The 20,681-nt window shown below is 44.2% G+C and overlaps 1 protein-coding gene across 3 annotated transcripts in view; it reads left to right on the top strand.

The window, feature by feature from the left end:
• The window catches only part of BZW2 (basic leucine zipper and W2 domains 2), a 148,260-nt gene that overhangs the window by 58,484 nt on the left and 69,095 nt on the right, over positions 1-20,681 (top strand). For all 3 annotated transcript variants that reach the window (XM_030189961.1, XM_030189960.1, XM_030189962.1), the window contains exon 4: positions 8,099-8,202. In XM_030189961.1, the coding sequence (XP_030045821.1) occupies positions 8,099-8,202 (104 nt within the window). The remainder of the gene's footprint in view (positions 1-8,098; positions 8,203-20,681) is intronic.

The following is a 20,681-nucleotide window of genomic DNA, read 5'->3' on the forward strand; positions in this document are numbered from 1 at the left end:
TAGTACCACATCTTTAGCAAGAGAGCAACCCCATTCAGCAGCTTCTGCCTATAAGAGCCAGTGATTACATGTGTTAAGTGCCAGGTTTTGCTACCTCCATATACTGATTTATAAGAGCTGTATTTGAGAGAACTATACATATCAGTGCAGCCAATTAAGGAGTGAAAACTCAAAAAGCACATATTATAAGGCTACATAAAATAATAGCTTAGCACAATTAACTCCTCAGTCAATGGTTTCAAGCCCTGGCTGAAAGGAGTACATTGTTGAATTTACACGTACCTTGGAGAAGATAAAAAACCAAAAATAAAACCCATATATTCCCTTTGTAGAATGGAAAATACAAGTACCACACACTGTTGCTGAATTTCTGCATCCCAGGGCAAACATGTGTAAATAGTGGCATTCTAAAACCAGTATTTAAATATGTATGCAATATTCATTTTTTCATTTCATTTAATAACATTTATATCCCACATTATCCAAACATACTTTAGTTCAATGTGGCTCACAATAATGTCATAACATGAAACAAATACAGCATAGTCTAGGAGCAGCAAAAAAGCAGATCAAAAGATAATAAAATAATCATCATTAAAAACAAGAAAAAAAACCCCATATGTCATAATAATGTAGATGTTGCACAAGACTTCTAAAGGGACTTCGTTAATTTATTGTTAACTGAATGTCTTTTTTATTTATTTAATAAATCACATGTACCAAAAACATTCTCTGTTAAAATGAGTGCAGACAGATATACTGTAAATGAGAAAGCATCATATGCAAATGAGGCATTGCCCTGCTCATAGTAAGTAAATAAATAACGTGGATCTACCGTTTAACATAGGCCTGATTAAAAGGAAAATGTAACATCTGCTTCAGACCAGCTGTTAGCCTTTTATTGGACCCAATGCTGTGAAATTGCTCCCTAAAAGTGTACCCTTCCCCCATCTGGCTTGTAAATCTGTAGGCTAAGGTGAGTTTGTGTTGTAGGAGGAGCAGTTAAACCACATGGTCTTCACTGGCTCCTGCCTGAAAGATACACACAGATAAGAATTGCTCTGCCTTAATTCTGGCTTAATTCTGCATTTATATCTTTATATCTTTCCTGTTTTGTTACATACTCTGCTAAAATAGTGATTTGCATGTCCCAATCCTTAGAGCTGTACACCTGGACATTTCTTCTGGTGAATTTAAGTGCAGCTCTTCAGATAGGTTACAGAGGAGACATTCCTACAGTCTTAAAAGGCGGCAAGCGGACCTCGGCTGGCGGGAGGTTGGGGTCCCCCGCCAGCAAAGGTAAGCAACGGCAGCGGAGGAGGGTTGACGGCCGGGGGGGAGGGTGGAGAGTCGTTGGTGGGGAGGTTCTGGCAATGGCGGCAGTGGCGGCGGGGGGGGGTCGTTGGGGGGGGGGGCTAAAATGTGCCCCCTCTCTCTGGCTCTGGCCTCCCCCTACCGCCAGAGTCCAGATACGCCCCTGGTCCACGTGGGTGTTGTCTACAGACCTCCAACACAATTGGAGGAATTAGATAAAGACCTGATCGCAGATATTCAAAAGTTGGGAAGCAAGAGAGAGGTGCTGTTGCTGGGAGATTTCAATCTGCCGGATGTAGATTGGAAGGTTCCGTCTGCGGAATCGGAAAGAAGTAGAGGGATCGTGGATGCTTTCCAAAGTGTTTTGCTCAGACAAATGGTGATGGAACCCATGAGGGAGGGAGCGACACTGGATCTGGTGCTCACAAATGGGAATAGCGTGTCAAATATCCGAGTGGGTGCCCACCTGGGCAGCAGTGACCATCAAACGGTTTGGTTTGATATAACAGCTAAAGTGGAGAGCGGCCACTCAAAACTCAAAGTCCTGGATTTCAAGCGTGCTGACTTTAGTAAAATGGGGGAATACCTGAGGAAGGAGATGATGGGCTGAGAGGAAATACGAGAAGTGGAAGGACAGTGGTCCAGGCTGAAAGAAGCTATAAATAGGGCCACGAACCTTTATGTAAGGAAAGTAAATAAAAGCAAGAGAAAAAGGAAACCGATATGGTTCTCCAAGCAAGTGGTTGAGAAAATAAAGGCTAAAGAGTTGGCGTTCCAGAAATACAGAAAAACTCAAGAAAAGGAACACATGGAGGAATACCGGATGAAAATGAAAGAAGCCAAGAGAGAGATACGACTGGCAAAAGCGCAAGCGGAAGAACAAATGGCTAGAAATGTAAGGAGGGGTGACAAAAATTTCTTCAGGTATATTAGTGAAAGGAGAATGACTAAAAAGGGAATTGTGAGACTAAAAGATACTGCGAACCGCTATGTGGAAAATGATGAAGAAGAAGAAAATTTGCTACATAGATACTTTTGTTCTGTTTTCACAGAGGAAAATCCTGGAGAAGGACCGCGATGGACTGGAATTAATACAATTGAGAATGAAGTGGATAGAGCACCGTTCACAGAAGAAAGTGTGTATCAACAACTTGAAAAGCTAAAGGTGGACAAAGCCATGGGACCGGACAGGATCCACCCCAGGATATTGAGGGAGCTCAGAGAGGTTTTGGCGGGTCCTCTTAAAGATTTGTTTAATATATCCTTGCAGATGGGAAAGGTTCCGAGGAATTGGAGAACGGCGGAGGTGGTCCCTCTTCACAAAAGTGGTGATAGGGAAGAAGCTGGAAACTACAGGCCGGTAAGCCTCACTTCGGTTATTGGAAAAGTAATGGAAGCGATGCTGAAGGAAAGGATAGTGAATTTCCTGGAAGCCAATAAGTTGCAAGATCCGAGACAACATGGTTTTACCAAAGGGAAATTGTGCCAAACGAATCTCATTGAATTCTTTGATTAGGTGACAGGAGAATTGAATCAGGGACGAGCTATGGACGTAATCTACTTAGATTTCAGCAAAGCTTTTGACACGGTTCCCCACAGGAGGCTCTTAAATAAACTGGAGGGGCTGAAGATAGGACCTGAAGTGGTGAACTGGATTAGGAACTGGTTGACGGACAGACGCCAGAGGGTGGTGGTGAATGGAATTCACTCGGAGGAAGGAAAGGTGAGTAGTGGAGTGCCTCAGGGATCGGTGCTGGGGCCGATTCTGTTCAATATATTTGTGAGTGACATTGCCGAAGGGTTAGAAGGTAAAATTTGCCTATTTGCGGATGATACTAAGATCTGTAACAGAGTGGACACCCGGGAGGGAGTGGAAAACATGAAAAAGGATCTGAGGAAGCTAGAAGAATGGTCTAAGGTTTGGCAATTAAAATTCAATGCCAAGAAATGCAAAGTGATGCACTTAGGGATTAGAAATCCACGGGAGACGTATGTGTTAGGCGGGGAGAGTCTGATAGGTACGGGCGGAGAGAGGGATCTTGGGGTGATAGTATCTGAGGATTTGAAAGCGACGAAACAGTGTGACAAAGCGGTGGCCGTAGCTAGAAGGTTGTTAGGCTGTATAGAGAGAGGTGTGACCAGCAGAAGAAAGGGGGTGTTGATGCCCCTGTATAAGTCGTTGGTGAGGTCCCACCTGGAGTATTGTGTTCAGTTTTGGAGGCCGTATCTTGTTAAGGATGTAAAAAGAATTGAAGCGGTGCAAAGAAAAGCTACGAGAATGGTATGGGATTTGCGTTACAAGACGTATGAGGAGAGACTTGCTGAACTAAACATGTATACTCTGGAGGAAAGGAGAAACAGGGGTGATATGATGCAGACGTTCAAATATTTGAAAGGTATTAATCCGCAAACGAACCTTTTCCGGAGATGGGAAGGTGGTAGAACGAGAGGACATGAAATGAGATTGAAGGGGGGCAGACTCAAGAAAAATGTCAGGAAGTATTTTTTCACAGAGAGAGTAGTGGATGCTTGGAATGCCCTCCCGCGGGAGGTGGTGGAAATGAAAACGGTAACGGAATTCAAACATGCGTGGGATAAGCATAAAGGAATCCTGTGCCGAAGGAATGGATCCTCAGGAGCTTAGTCAAGATCGGGAGGCGGGGCTGGTGGTTGGGAGACGGGGATAGTGCTGGGCGGACTTATACGGTCTGTGCCAGAGCCGGTGGTGGGCAGCGGGACTGGTGGTTGGGAGGCAGGGATAGTGCTGGACAGACTTATACGGTCTGTGCCAGAGCCGGTGGTTGGGAGGAGGGGCTGGTGGTTGGGAGGCGGGGATAGTGCTGGGCAGACTTATACGGTCTGTGCCCTGAAGAGCACAGGTACAAATCAAAGTAGGGTATACACAAAAAGCAGCAAATATGAGTTATCTTGTTGGGCAGACTGGATGGACCGTGCAGGTCTTTTTCTGCCGTCATCTACTATAAATCCCCCTTCCCCCCACTAGCAAGTGATATTTCCTCCATGTCCTGCCCAAAAGGATCATGCTGACCTCCCCACCTATTGCATGCAAAATCCACCCCTTCCACCATCCACCATCTGGGGCAACCTCTATCCACATACCTTCTCAACTGTGATAAGGCCAACAAGCAGCTTCCTCCAGAACAAACTCCTTTTGATCTTCCTCCCCTCAAAAATGGCCCCCCACTATCCTTCCAGAATATGCAGTTACTATTCCAGAAATGTCTCCTTTCTTTTGTGACAGGATATTTATTTAGATTTTGCTCACACCTTTTTCAGTAGTAGCTCAAGGTGAGTTACATTCAGGTACACTGGATATTTCTCTGTCCCAGGAGGGCTCACAATCTAAGTTTGTGCCTGAATGGTACAGGATAGACTGCAGACCTTTCTTGTCAGCATGTCCACTGAACTCAGAATGATACTACCTAGTGACACTTCACTGTGCTTATTAGGTGGTGAAATGGTAGTGCTAAGTGCAGTCATTCTGAGTTTGGCAGTTACATGGTAGGTATGCCCTACAGTGTCTCCTGCCAGGGAAGACAAGAGGCAGCTCTGGAATAGGAAGTGCCTGTTCCAGAGGGGTGGTCAAGGAGAGTTCTTGGGACCCCCCCCCCCCCAAGTTGGGCTTCAGCATTCTTGTAGAGGCAGAGCATTAAGAGTTATTTTCTCTTGAAGAGTCTTACTTTTGCTTCTTGAGGGGCTTGAGGATCAGCACAGGTGGGGCTTCTGTTTCCCTTCTGTAAGAAGGGGTGAGAACTTTGTATGGGGCAGGAAGTGAGCATGATTCTATGAGTGATGTTGAGGGGGAAGAAATCCCACTACTAACTAGTCTTTTCATTTTGGGCTAACTAATTCCAGGCTAAGGCCTATATGGATATTAAATGTTTTGTGTTTCTATTTATGATAGTATTAAAGGCAAGTTTTACACGCTCACAGTAAAATGTAATGTATAGCATATTAACTCCGTTTTGAATGTGTATGTAACAATTTTGCATACTAGTCACAATGGATACCTCTCTCATATAATATGCAAAGTACTATTTAAACACTATATATATATCCCTGTGGAGTACAAAACAAATAGTATGAAAGGGAACAAGCCTCAGCGCCCATGCCTCCACCCTTACAGAAACACTGGGTAGAAAGGACTTCAACAGGATCAAATCTCTTCATTGGCATAAAAAACCCTTTCATAAAAAACATTGATAAAACCCCACAGAGTATTTAATTTCAATGGATCCACCCAAAACCGTGACAAATATAAGAAAAAAAGCAAACACTTCGCTTTTATCTTAACTGAAGATTCAAAAGAAAGGCTGCACTTGGATAGGAGAGCAGGGAAGGGAGAGGAGGAAAAGCTGCACTTGGAGAAGAAGTGTAACATGATCAAAGCTATGTTCATGATGAAGAAGTTTAATAGCAGTTGATTGTACAAGTTGAAGACATTTTAGGGAGTAAAGGGTTTGATGTTTAATAGGCATGTAAATTGTAGAATTCTATCATTCAAGCATGTATGCATTAACATCTAGGCATGGGCATTTATACCAGCCATAGGGCTGCTGTAGGTGATTGCACCTTAATATGTACATGTTTTCAGCCATTTGCATTAGTATTATACAAAGAATAGGTGCTTAATTTTCTTTAGAAAATAAACATAAACACCTCCTAAAGGGTAATTGTATAGCAGTGTGCCTTTGTATAAGCACTCGGAGGGCACCTGGTAGGAGCCTATTCTATAAAGGAACCTAGGCACCTAATTTCCTTTATAGAACACTAGTGTAGCATTGAAAATAATGCCTATAAGTTATGCACAAGCACTAATGCCAGTCATAGGGCCTAAGTTCCGTGTAAATTACATGTGTAAGTGTGAGTCCCGCCCAGACTCCACCTATGTGTATTGCCTAACTGTAAAATGCATGCTATGTAAGATATTTACAGAATAGCTCTTGGGTAGAATTTCAGCATTTACATGCATATGTACACATAGGAAAGGGGATGGGATTTGATATACTGCCTTTCTGTGGTTAGCAATCAAAGCAGTTCATATGTTATTTTGTACCGGGGGCAATGGAGGGTTAAGGAGCTGCAGTGGGAATTGAACCCAGTTCCCCAGGGCGTGAGGCCACGGCACTAACCATTAAGCCACTCCACCACTACACGTACACAAGTATGTGGTATTATTCCAATGCTTTACATGTTTAATTAGGTTATGGCTGTTAGTGCTACAATTACCTTCATAATTGGCACCCTGTTAAGAATTATCCTCCATATGTGTGGGTGTATGTTGTCATTTAAAGGCATCAATGATAGAATTTATAAATCTGCACATCAAAGAGCTAGCTATTAAGAAACCTTCCTCTAAAAGTCACTCTTGTCCAGGTGGTGGTGGTGGTTTACCTTATCAAATGGTGCTTGAATCACCGCTATCAAGCAGTTCTTCAAGCAGTATGTCTGAAAACCATTCTTCATTGTGGTTATACATGGCTTGGAGCAGGTGTAAATACCGATGGGGAGATTAGGTAAAATATAGAATATATGTATACTTTGAAGGACTGCCCAAACCACATCCAAAAACACCATCTTTCTCTACCTTTGTTTTCTCCTAGTACCCTTTTCTCTTTAACATACTCCTTCTTTTAACTGTTCCCACTCTTTCCCCACCCCACCACACTCAATATTTGAAATGTTACAACAGATTTGCCTTAGAAAGTAACCCCCTCCTCCATTCATACTACCCCCAACCCATACTACCCCAAATCCCTTTTCAAGGAGATTTCTTAGCATTTGTACAAACACATCTTATCCCACAAGCTTTATCTGTGGTGGTGGTGGTGGGGTTGTGTCTGGAGAAGTATACACTCCTTTAAAAAAAAGGTCCATATCTCATCAAACTGCACCATCCTTTTCCTCCTCGTGCTTCAATTTCCCCATATTATGAATGTCCACATTCTTTCCAGCTATTCAGTCAATGGTGGCAGGTTAACCTACCTCCAGGAAGAGGTTATGTTGAACCTAAGTATCCCAAACTTTAAGAACTGCAAAGGATCTCAAGTAAACATTGCCTTAGCACAACTATGCTTAACCTAGCTGTGCTAAGACAATGTTTAATTAAGATCCTTTGTGTTTCTTAAGGTTTGGGATAGTTAGATTCAACAGAAATATACCTGCTTCTAAATGGGGCCTCACCAAATACTTATACAAGGGCACTATCGCCTCTTTTTTCCTGCTGGTCATCCCTCATGTGGCCAAAAAAGGGGGTGCAGAAATGAGAGGGGCGTAGGCGTTTTGGAGCGGATTGGGTGCATGGCTTTGAGTTACACACGTAATTATAGAATTATAGAATATGGAGGCTCCGCTTGTAAATTTAGGTGCAGGCGTTTGCACCACATTTTCATTTGCGCAATTGACAGAACCTAAATTTACATGCGACCCCTGGGCATAAGCGCTATTCTATAAACTGTGCCTTACTTTAAACACGGTTTATAGAATAGCGCTTTTTTTTTGGCACCATATATAGAATCTGGCCCTATGAATCTTGTTTGCTTTACATTATAGAATACAGCTGAGCATGTACATAGCACTTACATGTATGAAAGTTACATTCATACACATAAGTGCTAGCATTCTATCATTTTAGCCCGCAAATGGCACTTAAATTTAGGGGGTACATTTTCAAGTCATGTGCGCTGGAAGTATGTACTGAGTCGCTCACTTACTTTTCTGTCCAGCATCTTTGTGTGAATAATGCAGTGCTCTTTGCTTTCAGCCCCTGGAGGGACACGCATAGATGATGGTGACAATGCCAAGGTGACCAAGCACTGTGTATTCGCTGCAGATGAAGACTATGATACCATCAGAAACTATGCTCAGGTAGGAGTGGGAAAACCGTGAATGAAAAGGTGGGTGAAAGGAGGCAAACTCTCCCCTTTCTAAATCAATAGAAAAGATAATCCTGGGACCCAGTGTGGCACTATTGTGGGCCTGGGTTTGATTTCCACCTCAGATGTTCCATTCCCTAGGCCAGACAGAGCTGGGGATGCTACAACTGCAGTATGTAAAAACCCTTAAGAAAAGGCACTCACGTCATCACACAATAGTAGTATCCGGTCACTGGATAAGGGCTTGTGGTTGCAGTGTTTTGAAAGAACTCCTAGTACATAGCCCCTGACCTAAGGACTCAAGGGATGGCCTAACCATTTGGTAAAACTAGGCAGTCGTCTAGGGCAGCAACTTTCACAGGGGCAGCAAAGAGCAGCTGTAGTCAAAGCAAAAGAATAGGTCCTGATAGCCACACAAACTCAAAGAACCATCACCGTGTGTACATTGATACTATACTATAATACAAGTGTCTTATATTCCGCAATTTCTCTAAAATGATTCATCATGGATTATATAGAAAGAGACAACCTCAAACAGCTGGAATTACATAGTACAGACAAAATTCAAAAAAGGTAATATAATCATTTCCTCAATTAATCCAAGTCAGTAAACATATAAGTCTTCAAATGCTTTCTAAATAAAAAAATAAGAATGAGGGCATCTAATAAAATTTAGTAATCCATTCCAGATTTTAACAGCCAAGTATTTTAAAGAGGACTCAAAATATTTTTTCAGCTTAATTTCTCTATAACTTGAAAATGCCATAGTTAAAAATTGATTGTTCCGAACAGCCTTACCAGCATACAGCAGAGAACAATACCTCGTTACAACCCTGAATTTTGTCCTGCAAAGGATTTAAAAACCATGCACGCAATCTTAAAATATATGTAAAGAAATCGGAAGCCAGTGAAGTTTCTTAAGGAGAGGAGAAGCTCTCTTAAATTTGCTCGTATTCTGAAATAATTGTAATCTTTTTAAGTAACTTCACAGCAATACCTTCATATAAAAAGTTACAATAATCCAAGTAAGGTAACAATTCTTATTTTTGAAGGAGATGGCCGGCTATCTTCCGACACAAATCGGGAGATGGCCGGCCATCTCCTGAACCCGGACAAATCGGTATAATTGAAAGCCAATTTTGGCCGGCTTCAACTGCTTTCCGTCGCAGAGCTGGCCAAAGTTAAAGGGGGCATTTCGGCAGGGTATGGAAGGCGGGACGGGGGTGTGGTTATGAGATGGCGGGCTTCGGCCGATAATGGAAAAAAGAAGGCCGGCTCTGACGATCACTTTGCCGGCTTCACTTGGTCCATTTATTTTTAGGACCAAGCCTCCAAAAAGTGCCCCAACTGACCAGAGGACCACCGGAGGGAATCGGGGATCACCTCCCCTTACTCCCCCAGTGGTCACCAACCCCCTCCCACCCTAAAAAAAAATTAAAAATTATTTTTTTTGCCAGCCTCTATGCCAGCCTGAAATGTCATACCCAGCTCCATGACAGCAGTATGCAGGTCCCTGGAGCATTTTTTAGTGAGTGCAGTGCACTTCAGGCAGGTGGACCCAGGCCAATCCTCCCCTACCTGTTACACTTGTGGTGGTAAATGGGAGCCCTCCAACCTCCCCCGCAAAACCCACTGTACCCACATGTAGGTGCCCCCCTTCACCCATAAGGGCTATGGTAATGGTGTACAGTTGTGGGGAGTGGGTTTTGGGGGGGGATTTGGGGGGCTGAGCACACAAGGTAAGGGAGCTATTTTTGAAGTCCACTGCAGTGCCCCCTAGGGTGCCCAGTTGGTGTCCTGGCATGTGAGGGGGACCAGTGCACTACAAATGCTGGCTCCTCCCACGACCAAATGCATTGGATTTGGCCGGGTTTGAGATGGCCGCCATTATTTATTTATTTACGGTTCATTTCTACCCCACATTTTCCCACAAATGCAGACACAATGTCCCATTATCGCTGAAAACCAATGCCGGCCATCTCTAAAGCTGGCCCAAATGTTGAGATTTGGCCGGCTCCGACCGTATTATGAAAAAAGATAGATAGCCGGCCATCTTGTTTCGATAATACAGTCGGGGCGCCGCTTTACGGGCCTGCCTTGAAGATGGCCGGCCATAAAGATGGCCGGTCCCGTTCGAATATGCCACTGAATATTGCTTGAGCAATACTTCTAAAATTATGAACACTAAAGCATGAATGAATAGCTCTCAACTGACCCAGCTGAAAATTAAACAAGAATTTTGTAGCAGATTCTAAATGAAGTTGAGAGCCAGCAAAGTTGCTTAATGACTGGGATAATGTGTCTCTATTTGCTTGTGTTAGTTAACAGTCTGCCAGCAGTATTTTGAAGAGGTTGTAGCTTTTGCATAGTGGATAGGGGCAAACCAAAACAGAGGGCCCCTCTTACCAAGTGGCAGTAAAAGGGGCCCTGTGGTGGCATTGGCGCAAGGAGTCGCTGCTCACCAAAGCCCCCTTTTGCCACTACCTGGAAAAAGGAAATTCAAGGCTGGGGATGGAAACAGCTGTGCAGTAAGTGAAACACTAGCCACACAGCCATTTCCTGTTATAGCCCTTACTGCCTGGGGGCTACAGTAGTAGCCTGACAGTAACTGGGCAGCGAGCGGTTCTGCCCAATTACGGCCAGGCAAGCCACCAGTTGCAAAAGTATTTTCTAGTGCCCTAGTTGCTGCATGCCAGAAGCCAGAACTACTGCTGGACTTCTGAGTGAGCCCAGCTGTAGGCCCAATTTGGCACGCGGCAACCACCGATTTGTAAAAGGGCCCCAGACTGAATTAACATAATCAGTATAGTTCAAATTTAGATCAAGAACAGAATTTTGGGGAAGAAATGGTTGTACTAAGCAAATTTTGTGAAGAGCGAAATAGTTATTTATTTAAATATATCTAGCCTGTCTACTTCTAGAGAGGTTACAATAAAAACAGTCATTAAATAATACAAAAATCAGCAACAAAAGCTCTAATCTAATACACAATTTATATACCGCACCTATCCCACCAGAAGGTTCCCTCCGCTGTCATCCCCGTCTGTCAGCGGTGTTAGAGCCGCGCGGTGCCGGGCTACGAGTGCTTTTGCTGGCCCTGCCTCTTCAGAAAGAGTATCGGAGGTGAGGCCGGCCGGAAGGAAGCGTGCTGACGGATGTGGCTCCATTGCAGAAATGATGATGGACTGCGGCGGCGCGCTGGCGGGTAGCTGGGAGGATGGAGGAGGGAAAGCTAAAGTTACGGTTTGGGCGCCTATGAGGTGCACCGTTGCTGGGTGGGCCCGAGCCCAAAATGGGTGAGCCCAGGCCCATCCAGTCCCACCCGTGGCTACACCCCTGCTTATCTTCAGCAGCTATTTGTTCATGCATTATTCAGTTCAATCATTTCACCACTAGGGTGTCCCCTTTCACTTACCTTCTTCTCTCCCCCTACGTTCCCCCTCGAGTTCTCCATTCTGTTGATAAATCTCTCTTGTCCGTCCCTTTCTCCTCTACTGCTAATTCAAGACTCTGTTCCTTTTATCTCGTTGCACCTCACGCCTGGAATGGACTTCCTGTATGTCTAGCCCCGTCTTTAGCTGTTTTCAAGTCCAAACTCAAAACCCACCTCTTTATCACTAGGTGAGGGAGGAGAGAAGGAAGGTGTTAGGCAAGATATAAGGTAGCTTGTAATAATTGGGTGAGTTGGTGAGGTAGTTTTGTAAGGCTATGGGTTCTCTTTGTAGGCCTTGTTGAATAGATGTGTCTTCAGAGATTTGCGGAAGTTAGTTATTTCATCAATAGCTTTCAGGGCTGTAGGTATTGCATTCCACAATTGCTTGCTCATGTAAGAGAAGGTGGTGGCGTGTATCAGCTTGTATTTTAATCCTTTACAGCTGGGGAAGTGCAGATTGAGAAATTTGTGGGATGATCTTATGGTGTTTCTGGGAGGCAAGTCCACAAGGTTTAGCATCTAGATTGGGGCATCTGCGTGAATGATTTTGTGTACAGTCGTGCAGATCTTGAACGCAACTCGTTCCTTGAGTGGGAGCCAGTGAAGTTTCTCTCTTAGGGATTTTGCACTTTCATATTTGGTTTTTCCAAATGTGAGTCTGGCGGCAGTATTCTGGGCTGTTTGGAGTTTTTTGATAGTCTGTTCTTTGCAACCAGTGTACAGTGCATTACAGTAGTCCAGATGACTTATTACCATTGACTGTACCAAGGTACGGAAGATATATCTCAGGAAGAAAGGTTTTACTCTTTTGAGTTTCCACATGGCGTGGAACATCTTTTTCGTTGTGTTCTTTACGTGAGTATCGAGTGTGAGGTTTTGGTCGATGGTAACTCCAAGAATTTTTAGATTTTGTTCGATGGGGAGAGAGCAGTATGGTGTGGGTATTGTGGAGTAGTTGTTTTTGTTGTGTTGTGAGGTGAGTACGAGACATTGTGTTTTCTCTGCTTTGAGTTTCAGCTGAAATGCATCCGCCCAGGAGTGCATGATTTGGAGGCTTTGGTTATCTCGTTGGTGATTTCGTTTAGATCCTGTTTGAATGGGATGTAAATCGTGGCTAAAGGTATCATCATTAGGTTGAAGAGAGTTGGTGATAGTGGGGATCCTTGGGGAACTCCACATTCAGGTATCCATGGGGGTGATATGTCCGCATTCGTTGTTACTTGGTATGATCTTGTGGTCAGGAATCCTTTGAACCATTTGAGAACTGTACCTCCTACTCCGAAGTATTCTAGTATATGTAGTAGTATTCCATGATTAACCATGTCAAAGGCGCTGGACATGTCGAATTGTAGGAGGAGTATGTTGTTACCAGTTGCAATTGCTTGTTTGAATGAGTTCATTGCAGATACTAGTACCATTTCGGTGCTGTGATTTGACCGGAATCCCGATTGGGACTCATGCAGAATTGAGTGTTTATTTAGGTAATCAGAGAGTTGATTCGTCACTATGCCCTCCATGAGTTTGGTTATGAGCGGAATAGATGCTACTGGGCAATAGTTGGTTAGGTCCATTGTGCTTTTCTTAGCATCTTTTGGCAGCGGAGTAAGTAAGATGTTTCCTTTTTCCATGGGAAAGAGACCATTTTGAAGCCTGTGGTTTATATGATTCGTGAAGTTTTTTTTTTAATTGTTTGGGGGTGGATCTTATTAGGCTATTGGGGCAGATGTCTAATTTGCATTGTGACTTGGCGTATTTTCCGAGCCATTGTGAGAATTCATCTAACTATATCATGTTAAAGTTGGTCCATGATCGATCTGCTGGGCTTTCCCCAGGTTTTGGATCTAGACATTCAAGGATGCTTGTGTATTCAGTGATGTTGGTAGGTATCATGCGTCAGAGCTGTATAATTTTTTCATTGAAGTAATTCGCAAGATTGGTTGCGGATGGGCTGTCTGTGTTGTTAGAGGTAACCGGTGTAGTATTTAGGAGATTGTTTACAAGTGAGAAGAGTTTGTGTGTGTCCTTGTAATTTGGTCCTATTTTGGTTTTGTAGTACGTTTAGTTTGTCTTATTTGTATTTTCTTTGTAGCTGTTTCCAGTCTTTGAGTGTATGTTTGTCTTTTTTCTTGGTCCATGCTCGTTCTAATCTTCTGACCTGTGTTTTTAGTTCTTTCAATTCTTCATTGAACCATGGTATTGAGTTTTTTCTATGTGAGGTTCTGGTTTGAATTGGTGCTATGTTGTCTAGTACTGTTCTGCATCTGTTGTCCCATTCTTGGAGAAATTGGGGTGATTCTGTGGGTGTTGTCCATTCGTCTGTATAGAATTGCTGCCAGAATGTTGGTGGGTCTATTTTGCCTCTCGTAGTGTAGTTTTTTTTGCTCCTGTTTTTGTTATTCCCTTACCCTGTCTGTTTACATGGTTTATCTAGATTGTAAGCTCTTTGAGCAGGGACTGTCTTCTGTGTATGGTGTACAGCACTGCGTATGCCTTGTAGCGCTATAGAAATGATAGATAGATAGATAGATAGATAGATAGATAGATAGATAGATAGATAGATAGATAGATAGATAGATAGAAACAGAAAATTCAATGTCTTTCTCTTGTCATTTTTGTTCAATGCCAAACACTAAGAGCACTGGGTTCAACAAAAATACAGCCTTGACTTTTCTGGCTTCGGCCAAGGTTGTGCAGCCCTTCTCCTTCCCAGTGTTTTAAATCACACTGGAACTCTCTGCAGCTGCTGTTGACCCTTTCAAACTAAAACCTTCCAGCCTGGTTTTCTTTACAGAAATAAAGATAGCAAGATAATGTTCACAAATATAACTCCATAGGTTCAGTGGAATTGAGGTCCTCCTGCTCCATCGGTCTCCATGTATTTGTCTCTTCCACCTCGATCTCTACTGAGCTTTCATGTGGTTTAAAAGGTGTCTCTGCTCACAGTCCATGGGCTCAAGATCCTCCCCTTCCTGTCTCAACCTCCTCCCTTCTACTTCCACCCTTCTATTGGGCTGGGGGCATGCCCCCATTTCCCAGGATCCTCTTTCCCTTGAGGGCTGTCCCTAGGCTGAGGATTACTCACCCACTCCTCTCTTCTTATCTTAGGCTAAGCTTAGGGTCTTACAGGGATACCTCTTCTGAAACTTAGGGGTCTTACAGGGATACCTCTACTGTTCTTCCCCACAGAGTAAAGAAATTCTGTGCTGCTTATATCCCAAGGATAATCAGTGGCTTTCCCCAAGTCTACCTGCATAATAATGGTTTATGGATATCTTCGCTCAGGAATTTGTCCAAACTTTTAACCCAGCTACACTAACTGCTTTTACCACATCCTTTGGCAGCAAATTCAAGAGCTTAACTTCCTCATAGGGGAGTTAACCTACCCCATTTATCATTTTGTTGCCATTGTTTGTACTTCTAGTTACACTCAGATGTGGCGACCAGAATTGAACATAATAATCAAGGCTTGGGCCAGGGGCGTAGCCAGACCTCGCGGCAGAAGGGGGGCACATTTTGGTCTGCCGCTTCGCCACCGCCTCACCGCCACCTTGCCGCTGCAATTTAATACCTTGGCTGGCGGAGGTCGCCAACCCCCTCCAGCTGAAGCCTTCATCCAACGCCGGTCTCAACGCTGCTGCGTTGCCTGACTTGCTTGCTCTTCCCTTCACGTCCTGAAAGCTCCTTTTAGTGAAATTCAGCATGCTTAGTTTCACTAAAAGGAGCGTGCCGGACGTGAGGGGAAGAGCGAGCAGGGCAGGCAACATGGCGGTGCCAGGCAGGCGCTGGATGAAGGCTTCAACTGTTGGGGGTTGGGGACCCCCACCAGCAAAACCAGTAGCCCAGAAGAATTTTGGGGGGGGGGGGCTAGGCCCCTGTGGCCCCACATAGCTATGCCACTGGTTTGGGCAAGGATCGATTCTTTCTCTCCTTCTCTTTAACCCTCTTGAGCCCTCTTGTGGCTTTCATCCAGTCTTTTGGTGTCTCAACCTTTCTGTATGCTGATGATATTCTTTGCTATACCCAGCTAATCCCTTTTCTCCTTCCCTCATCCAACTTCAAGCTTGTCTTGAGTCGGTTGCTACCCGGCTGACAGAGCATCAGCTAGTCTCGATGTGGATAAAACTGTTGCTTGCTGGTTCTCTGACACTCTTTCTTCTCCCTCATTTCCTATCACCTTTTTTGGAACTTCAATTTCTCCGATTACAAGTTTTTGATATTTTGGGATAATTTTCGATTCATCCCTTTCTTTTCTACCTCAGATCGCATATCTGTCTAAAGTTAGTTTCCTTTTCTGCCAACTTTTAGACCATAATAATTTCCATGCTTTTGTCCTCTCATTTTTCACATCTCATCTAGACTACTGCAATATTATATATGCAGACCTACCCTGTACCACCTTGAAGAAATTACAAGCCCTTCAAAACACAGCCATAAAATTACTCTGCAGTGCTCACCATACCTATCATACTACACCTTTACTGAAACAACATCATTGGTTACCCATTGAACTATTCATCATTTACAAATTAGCAATATTAACCTTTAAAGCATTTAGAATGGGTACTCCTGATTACCTATCCTGTCTCATGATCACTTATTCACCTGCTAGAGTTCTTCGGTCATTGAATGAAAATCATCTTATTCTCCCGGGTCCTAGGTTTGCCCATTTTGAGTCAACCAGACGTTTTACTTTCTTCTTTGTTCCAGGTATGAGGTGCAAGAATCTTCCTCTTTCACTCTGTTGTAATCTGTCACTTAAGAATTTTAAGGATAAGCTAAAGACCTGGCTGTTTAAGCAGGCTTTTGAAGAGACAGATTGACTGTGGTCACCAGTAACTCCCTGACACCCTCTCCTCTCCTTGACCCTCTTTTTCTTTTTACTTTCTTTGTGTGTCTGAGTACTTTACTATTGCTAATGGTGTTCCTTTCCTTTTTCTAATTATTGTAGTTATACACTGCTTTGCTCTGCTTGGACAGTTAACGTGGTCTAGCGAGTCCAAATAAACTCTAAACTATGGAGGGAAACAGAAGCATTAGGATATCATGTTTTATTCTCTCTTCCTTCCCTCATAACTCCTGACATTCTGTTTGCAAGTCTCTGGGCCATGGCACAGTTTATCTTTCTCCACTGAAAAAAACTGTTTAGCCCTACTCCTTGTTTTCTGTCTCTTAACCAGTTCCAATCTACATATGACATTACCACCTCTCCCTTGACTTTGTAATTTTACAAGAAGTCTGTCTTGAAAAAAATTGTTAGACACCTTCTGTATCAACCAGCTCACTTATCCAAATGTTTACTAAACTGTTCAAAAAATGTAGCGGATTGGAGATAAGACCTCCCTTGCCTAAATCCACATGTCCCTTTAAACTACATATATATATATATATATATATATAGTTTTTTTTTTTAATTTCAGTGATTTTTGTTCTTTAGAATAGTTTCTACTGTTCTGCCTGGCATTGATATCAGGCTTACCAGTCCATATCCATAGTTTCCCAGATCACCACTGAAGCCTTTTTAAAATTGTCACTGTCTATTATGTAGTTTCCCACGATTCCAGGACCTGTGCGAGAGCTGTGTCCATCAACCACCAGGTGGAGATAGAGAACTGAAAACTGAGCTGAGACATCTCTTTTTCTCTCTTGGCATCCAGTCCAGCTGCTCAGTATTCTCTTTCTCCAGCAGGTGGATGAACATAGGAAGGCTGCAAGTTGGTGCAGGGGAGGGATCCTGACTCACCGCTTTGGACCGCGTTGTGCTGCGCTTGTGACAGTCGGGTGAATGGCAGCTCCAGAAGAGGTAGTTAAGCGGTGTTCATGCTGTGAGACCTGCTTGCCAGCATCGGGGTGTTGTGGTGTATGTAAGCCAGGATTCCTATGGGTCACAGAGGAAATGGTCAGCGGCAGCACATCTTTGGATTTGGTACAGCAACCAAATATGCGGGGGACTTCAGACTCTCCGGCAGGGCCAGTTCGCAGTTTGATGCAGGAGAGCACAGGAATGGGTGCCATTTTATTGGAGCTGACTGGCAGTGAGGCACAGCCTCTGTCTGATCATGTGCAGAGCACAACCAACATTTTATAGCCTCAGGGCCTGACAGAGCATTCAACTGCATCTGGGATCTTTGTTTTCTCTGGAGTTTACATTGCTCTTACACCAGGCCTATTTACCGAAGCAGGGACAGTCAGAGTTGCTGCAGGGTGCTTCAGTTTCTTGCCTTACTGCCCCTCTGGCTCCTAAGAGATCTCATTTAGATCTCCAGGAGGGCGGCAGATGAGGCTATCTCTGCTTCTCCTTATCTGATGTGGCCTCGGTCTGTTCAGTCATCATTGAAGGAGCCGTTAGAGGAGGGAGAGGATCCGATAGTACTAAGGTTGTTTCATAAAGAGGAGCTCAGTACTCTTATTTCTGAGGCACTGGACGTGCTTTCATTGAGAAGCCTTCTGCTTTGGCATCAGGAGTTCCATCTTCGTCAATCATGAGGGGGCTTCCCAATGCATCCAGACATTCAGGAAATGATTACAGCAGAATGGGTCTCACTGGACTTGGGGCTGAGAGTAAGAAGAGCCATGACTCATCTCTACCCATTGGTTCTGGAGGAGATAGATAAATTGTAGCTTCCTAGGGTAGACTTCCTTGTTATGGCAGTGACTAAGAAGACCACCTTGGCAGTGGAAGGGGTCATTGCAGGATAGGAGCTTAGAAGGCTCACTGAAATAAGCTTTTGAAGTGGCCTCTTTGGGCCTTCAAGTGACAGAGTGCAACTCGTTTGTGGCAAGAACATGCCTGAAATGGCATCAGCAGTCTGCAACACAAGACTGTGTTGTCCTACTTGGCGGATGCTTTTTATGATGTTATGGTTTAAGGCCCGCAGTATGTTTTTGCCTGTCACAGCACATCAGCAACTTTGGTTGCAGCATTGGGCAGCAGATGCAGCATCAAAGTCACTTCTAGTTAAATTGCCCTTTCGTGACAAGTGGCTATTTGAAGATCTCAGTAACTTGTTGAAAGAACTGAGGGAAACTAAGACACAACCGTTCACGGAGGGTAAGCCAAAAGCCTCTGGTCACCATCTTCAGGGGGTTCTCAATCTCAATTTTGAGACAGCTGATGGTGCCAGCCTGGTTGTCAGCAATATGGTCAAATTCTGCTTTCAGGCACATCAATCTTCCTTTCATGCAGTCGGCTAGAGCGCCCAATGCTTCCCAAGCTTTGCAATGATGCAAGGCTGGTCCACTCTTCCCTTCTTCCAGTGGAAGGATATCTTTAGGAGTTTTAGGAGGAGTGGGCCAAAATCACATCAGACCAGTGGGTTCTGGATATTCTTATTGAAGGTTACAAGTTGGATTTCTTCCCCCTGGTCGTTCCTTTCTTCTTGGTGTCTCCTTGTTGAAAGGGAACCAAGGCAGTCAAGGATCAGGCCACCATAGATTCTTAGCTGACACTCTGGGCCATTGTTTCAGTTTCCCAGGCCCAACAGGGACAAGGCAGATACTCTATCTACTTCATTATTCCAAAGAAGGAAGGCACCTTTTTCCGGTCTTAGATCTCAAAGGTCTAAATCGCTGCCTCTGAGTGTCCCGTTTTTGCATGGGAACATTAAGAGCAGTCATAGCCTCAGTTCAAGCAGGAGAATATCTCACCACCCTTGATCTCAAGGAGGCCTACATGCATATACCCATTTGCCCGCCACATCAGAGGTTTCTAAAATTTGCGTTACTAGGCCTTCACTTCCAGTTCATGGCCTATCCTTTGATATCGCCATGGCACCAAGAATGTTTATCAAGGTTATGGTGATGTTGGCGGCCTTCAGTACCAGGGAATCAGAGTTCATCCATATCTTGAAAACTGGCTCATTCATGCATCATCATATTTTGACAGCGTGGAGGCGATGATCAAAGTTTTCCATCTTCTGCAGTCATTGGGTTGGGTGATTAATTTTGAGAAGCGCAGACTAACTCTATCACAGACAATGGAGTATCTGGGCATTTTATTCAACACAGCAAAGGAGAAGATCTTCTTCATGGAATTCAGGACGTTGAAGTTGTTTCAACAGATTCTTCTTCTCCTCAGTCAAGGCAGGCTCAGGGTCTGGGACTTCAACCAGGTTCTGGGGTCATTGACAGTGGCAGTGGAAGTGCTGCCATGGGCAAGGGTTTATATGCAGCCATTGCAGGAGTATCTTCTCAGCTGATGATCTGTGGTGTCACAGAGGTACAACCTTCATCTTCCTTGGATGCTGGCTGCCAGATGGAGAATGCAGGAATTTGACCGTCGGAACTCCCTTTCTGATTACACAATGGGAGGTGGTGACAACAGACATCAGCAAGTCAGGTTGGGGTATTCATTACAAGTTCCATCTGACTTAGGACACCTTGACATAACAGGAGTCTCAGCGGTTGATAAATTGCTTGGATCTTAGGGCAGTGCAGAATATCGCTTCCTTTCTGTCAGGATCCCTGTTCTGAGTGTTCTCTGACATTGTGACAGTGGTGGCTTATATCAACATGCAAGGCGGACCCACAGCCATCCGATGGTGGTGGAGGCAGCCTCCCTCTTGAGTTGGGTGGAGAAAAATCTTCTCTGCTTGGTGGCAGCTCACATTGCTGGGTCATGGAGTGTGGAGGTGGACTTTCTCAGCAGGCTCTCTTTGGACCTGGGAGAATGGGAGCTATCCAGCCAGGGGTTTTCAGCTGATAGTGGACTGATGGGGTTGGCCACTTTTGGATTTGATGGCAATAAAAAGGAATGCCAAAGTGCCCATTAGAAAGAAGTGGGCTTGATGGGGATCAATGCCCTACTGCAGCCCTGGCTGGAGACATCTACTATATGTCTTTCATCCTTGGCCCATGGTAGGCCATGTTGAAAAGGATTGCACTGCATCGGAGTTGAATAATTCTTGTACCTCTGGATTGGCTGCAGAGGCCTTGGTATGCGGACTTGATTTGACTGCTGGTTGGGGATCCTCTCCATCTTCTGCAGGTACACGGCCTACCAAAGCAAGGTCCAGTGCTCATGGAGGATCTGTGCCCCCTAA

The sequence above is a fragment of the Microcaecilia unicolor genome, chromosome 1, assembly GCF_901765095.1.
Source record: "Microcaecilia unicolor chromosome 1, aMicUni1.1, whole genome shotgun sequence".
NCBI lineage: Eukaryota > Metazoa > Chordata > Amphibia > Gymnophiona > Siphonopidae > Microcaecilia > Microcaecilia unicolor.